Genomic DNA, 5478 nt, shown 5'->3' with positions numbered 1-5478 from the left:
CAAGTCAGGACAGCGGCACGTCTTCAATCGCTCCGGAAAGCAGATTCCCTCAGGCCAATACCCTCGGGGCCCTTGTATTGCGGCGGCGGCGGCGGCGGCGGCATGACTGCCGCATGTCGTAAGAGTACTCTTACCACAGCGCTCGCCCACTGCCCGGCTCGCAGAGGGCATGGCAGGCAGCCAGGCGAGCCAGGGAACTGGAAGCCGCCTTCCACCCAAACCCAGACCTGGCGTCAAGGATGTTACCCCGCAAAGAGCTGTCAATGGGGCGCACGGCCTCGCCAGTCCCAGGTCGGCTAGCGCAGCACCTGTTCCCAAACTCTGTCCGGGGACCCTCTCCCAGGACCCTCACCCTCACTCACCAGGACCCTCACCAGGACCCTCACCTCGACCCTCACCTCGACCATCCCGTGGGCGGGCTGCCGTCTGACTTTACCTGACGACAGACACACTCTAATTAGTTCCTCCCATTGCCGTCCTCCCCGCCCAACGCTGGCCATCCACCAACCAACCTATCGAGGCGCCGCGCCTCATCACGCCAGACCCCCCTTCTCGCTCGGCCGCGACAGAACCGTGCCTTCTTCGAAGCCGTCCCTGGCCCCCATTGGCGCAGTCGCGCCTGGCGAGATGGAGGGCCAGAGGGTTGCAGATGGCGTCCGCGGCACAACCTGTAGGGACCCTGCCGTGCGACCTAGGCGGCCACCACTGGATGCACCGCTGGCAACCGGCAGCCTTTGGCTGCCCGGCGGAGAGTCCCATGCGCACTGGCCCGCGTGCGGCGGCGTCTTGGACATGGCGTCTCGGGTGCGGAGTGCACGGCTGCGCTGCGCCGGTCAAGTACAGGGAAGCGCGGCGTAGCACAGCACGCATGGCATGGCATGGTAATTACCGAATGCCATCTGGTAACGTCAACGCCATCTGGACAGATCTCTGGGCATGCTCGACCCGCTCCATGGCTCGCTGCTCAGATGGGGGGAGGCTTATCAGGGCCACGTCCATTGGCAGCCAGGGGGCCGTGGTGCATGCAGATGGCAACAGCACGCTTCCCTGCTCGCGCCCCCTCTTCTGGCCTGACTGACCTGGCGACGCTCCCAAGGTTGTCTCTGCAGCTTCCCAAGCTTCCCCAAACCGTCCGCGTTTGCCAGCGCAGCCACCTGGGCCAGCGTCCCCAGCGTTTGTTGACAGCCCGACCGGACGGACGCCGATGGTCGGGACGAGGCGAGACACGACGCTCGGCGAAACAGGGACCGTCCGAAAGCAGCAATCGCTGACCTCAACGCAGGTCCAAGATTGAGTCCAGCCAACGGAGCCCCACAGAAACAAGGAGACGCCACGCATTCCCGACCAGCAGATCGGCCCCAAAGTGCGACCTCGAAGCCTCTGCCCGCCCCGCCGCCCCGGCGACCCCACCGATCGCGGACCTCCCCAGGCAGCTCCGACGTCACTGGTTCTCAGTTGGGCATGGTAGGCGACAGGAGGGGAGGGCGGCGTTGCTGCATGCTGGAGCTGCTTGGGAAGGGAGCTCTGAATCTCTCCTGGCACCAGCTTGGTCCCCATGGAAGTCGCCAAGCTTTCAGCGCAGCACCCTGGCCTGGTATCTGGACGCTGGGAGTCGGTCCTCCAGTCACCGCAGGCTGGGGGCCCAGGGCTCGCAACAAGCCATCCGTCGGATTGTCCCATCGCGATTGATGGCTTCGTCGACATCGTCGTCGTTGCTGTCCACGCCGAGCCTGGTCGGCGGCGCAGACGTCGTGAACCAAGAGAGAGTCTTGCCGTGTCTGAGGCGTCCCGATCCCCGTGCACATATCCTCCTGCGCGCCCCCATGCATCCAATCTCACGCGGCGTCTGCGTCCCCTCAATGCTGCTGCACCCTCGTCGTAATATTAGAAACCTTGCCTGCTGGCGCATGTCCCGGTTCGCCTCCTCCGCAGCCGGTCCCGCCGCTCCCTTTTGGCGCACCCCTCGTGCATCATCACTGGCCAGTCACCGGCCTCAATGCGCCAGGCGCTCTCTTGCTCCGTCCCTCACACTCGCTCGCTCGCTCTGCACACACACCACTCGCCTTCGCCCACGCACGCATTCGCACACGCACACGCAACACGCAGCACACCTTGCAAACGCCGCCGTTTCTCCTCCTTCATCCTGCTTCCCCTCCTTTCCATCACTCGTCCGTCAAAAACTCTGTCGGGCAACGCTGCATGCGCAGCGCGGCACAGGCTCAGTCTGACCTCCATACGGCAATCTGACGTTTGCACACTGGAAGAGAGGGTCCCCCTTGGGCAACTCACGAGGCCACTGGGGACTGCATAATCAATCAGCGCCGCCACCCACCACTCCCAACTCCACCACGGCGCTCCCGCAGGCTGTCGCTGCTGGCGAACCCTGAACGGACCCCCATATTCCTGCTCGACGTCCCACGCCTCTGGCGGCCTGAATCAGCCCAAAGCCCGCCAGGTTATTCGTCACTAGCGCCGTCCACTGCTGTGCTGCACTGGAGTGTGCTCTGAACCGTCCGCGAGCACCTTGCCTGTGCCCTTTGCTACCTGCCTTACGAAGTACCCGCCTCCACTGTCCCGCAACTGATCGCTCCTTCCTCCACTCTCGCCCGCTTGCCCACTTGCCCGCCCGCCCGCCCGCTCCTGCTGCCACCCGCCTGGGCCCCTGCGCGCCTGCCACCCGCACCCGCACCTGCACTTGCACTTGCACTTGCATTTGCACCTGCCGCTCGCCTTCCTGCCTGCGCGACTGCCATCTGCCGTCGGTGGGACCTGCCGTGCTTGTGCTATATATCCCACGTGCAGCGCCTCGGCCCCTCCGCTTCCCTCGTCGAACCACCCTCATCCCATCGCCAAACATCACCCGACTTCTCTCTTTCCTCTTCCTTTCCTTCCCGTCAACTCACGACGAAACGACTCTTCCGGAACACAACGTCTCCTGCAGCTCAGACCGACTTTCTCCGATTCTCGCCCGTGCTCAGTCAGCACTTTCTTTTTCCTTTCCGCCCGCAGCGCAGCTTAAAGACATCCACCCGCCGACACAGCGAACACGAGTAACGCCGCTCATCTTCTCTTCAATCCGTCACCTCGCACCACTACTGCACGCCGCGCGGCAGAAGACTACCATCCCACTCCCTCACGGCACAATAGATACACCGCCGACCGCCCTGCACACACCAACACATTGCCATGTCCTCCGACAACTCTCCCAACGGCCCCGGTGGAGGCGGCCCTCCTCCCCACCGTCGCAGCTCCATCACGCAAGCCGCCCTCTCCAACCTCTTTCAACGGGGCCCTTCCAACGGTTCCAACGGCTCCTCCTTCTCCGGCGGCGGATCCTTCAATGATCCTCAGAGGCGGCGGCTTTCCGTCACAACCATCGGCCTCTCAGGCACCTCGCCCACCAACACGTCTGCCTTCGTGCGAAGGGGCAGCATGTCCACCAACTCCGACTCCATCGACGAGAGCGCAATTGAGGAAGAGGACATGCCCGGCGGTGGTGCTCGGACCGCCCCCAACACGCCCTTCGTTCGCCGCATGAGTTTCGGTCAGCCAGCCATGAGGGGATACCGACCAGGCGGCAGCCCTGGCAATGGTAATAACCCAACCTCTCCCCCGTCCTCGCTCGGTCGCTCTCCCAGCGGGCACAGGCCATCGCAGGGGCAGGGCTCCTCCGTCGCCGCCGCCCTCTCCGCGGCCGGACGACGGGCCAGCACTGCCATGCCGCCTGCTGCCGCGCCACAGGCAAGCAGCACCAAGCATCCAAGAGTCTCTTCTGACAATGTCCCTTCTCGCGCAGACCAGCAGGGCTTCAACTGGTCCGAACAGCTTAGGTCTCGTGCCGAGAGCTCCGTCACCGGCGCTCGCCCCTCCTTCTCACTCGCCTCTTCCCCTCCAAGAGGCTTCCCAAACCACGACCGCGCAAAGTCCGTGTCGGACATGCCAATGCCGCAGCCCCCTGCCCAAGCAGCAGCCGTCAAGCCGAAGCAGGAACCCCGAAAGCCGGACGCCTTCCAGGAGCGGATACTCAAGGGTGACTTTTACATGGACTAAGTACCCCAGGACTCCAGGAGTCAGCTGGGGCAATTGGTCCCAGGCGGCCCCTGTCGCAGCGATTTGGGGTCCACGACTGGACCCGACGACGTCATAGGCCGCCGAAGGGGAACCACAGAGGACCGCTGACTGTTTGCACGCGGACGGTCATGTAATCGGCCGCTTGATGAGGTTGTACAGCGTTTTTTGCATTGGCTCGAGGTGCTTGCATAGTCTGCGTACCCGAGCCTGTATCGCTTGCATTTTAGGGGACAAGGCGACTTTTGGCGTGGTTTTTGCCACGGTGGCTCTCAAAATCACCCGACTCGCGTTGGTCGGCACCTCTCAACATGGATGAAAAGACACTTTTTGCGAGCGCTCGGAGACGGCACAACCAAGAAAACGGGACCATGCACGATTTTCAAGGGGATTTCCAACGACAAATTGCGACGAATGTTCAGTTCAAGGCAAGCGATGACGACAGCCGATTTTGGAGGCTGAGGCGCACAAGGCTCTTGCTCATGTACTATGTAGCTGGCTTGATGCTTTTGGACGTGGCGGAAACGACGGGCGTGGGAAGCGGCACACAATTCTGCACAGACGCCTAGCGGGCAGAGGAAGACTGACTGGTCGCAGACGTGTGCAATGTACTTGACACTGTTGTTGACACTTGCTTGCGAAGGCGGTCCAGGGGCGGACACGAAGCAATGGAGAGGCCGGGACCTCTGCCGTTCGTTATGAGCGAGCCCAAGAGGCATGGGCACGCGTGTAAACTGGAACTTAGGCAATGCAAGTGATTCGGATGCTCAACGGCGATTGCGGCTTCAGTGCGTGTTGCTGTTGTGAGCCAAGGTTGTGGAGTGCGCATTCTGTAGCGCCTCGGCCTTTTGGGTGCTCGGCTCTCGGTCGGCGCACTCTGGAGGTATCCGCTTATACGAAGTACGACAGGATTAGCAATTTGACGTATTACTGTATTTCTTTTTGCAGGACTTGACCTCTACTATTTGCAAGGGAGCCACCCGACACCAGGGCCATTGCTGAGGATTCTCAGCCGCACGTGGAATGGGCGCATGGGCAACGAGTGCGGGCGGCGTGGGCACACGCGAAGCAAGACTGGTTCGACAGGCACGTACAGGTAGAGAGGTTCGAAGGACAGGAGAGGCACGTTGTTAGGAACATGGGAGACTCGGGTTAATCTATGGAAGCGGCCGCAGAGGCCCATGCAGCCTGCAAATAGTACTGTCAAGTAATCCTCATTGAATTGGCCCGACTGCTGCGCGACAAAGGCCGACGGCTCAGCCACGCACCACGACGACGCCTTGGGGCAGGACAGCAGCATCACCACAAAGACCACCACACCAGGCGACCTCGCCCTGCACGGAAAGCGCGTCAAGTGGCCACCTCCCCTCATGCTGCTCTTTCGAGTGCTCAATTGATCAAATCGGGAGA

The 5478-nt window shown here is 62.3% G+C and overlaps 1 protein-coding gene across 1 annotated transcript; it reads left to right on the top strand.

The window, feature by feature from the left end:
- Positions 1 to 3186: 3186 nt before the first annotated feature.
- On the top strand, positions 3187 to 4050 carry PLICBS_007238 (uncharacterized protein; the record flags this gene model as incomplete). Its single annotated transcript, XM_018320659.1, has 1 exon — positions 3187 to 4050. One exon carries the CDS (start codon positions 3187 to 3189, stop codon positions 4048 to 4050), a length of 864 nt encoding a protein of 287 aa, XP_018180556.1.
- Positions 4051 to 5478: the final 1428 nt, after the last annotated feature.

Source organism: Purpureocillium lilacinum, assembly GCF_023168085.1.
Source record: "Purpureocillium lilacinum CBS 284.36 DNA, scaffold_5, whole genome shotgun sequence".
Classification (NCBI taxonomy): domain Eukaryota; kingdom Fungi; phylum Ascomycota; class Sordariomycetes; order Hypocreales; family Ophiocordycipitaceae; genus Purpureocillium; species Purpureocillium lilacinum.
Note: the sequence above shows the minus strand (reverse complement) of the source record. Positions and strands in the feature narration are given on the sequence as shown.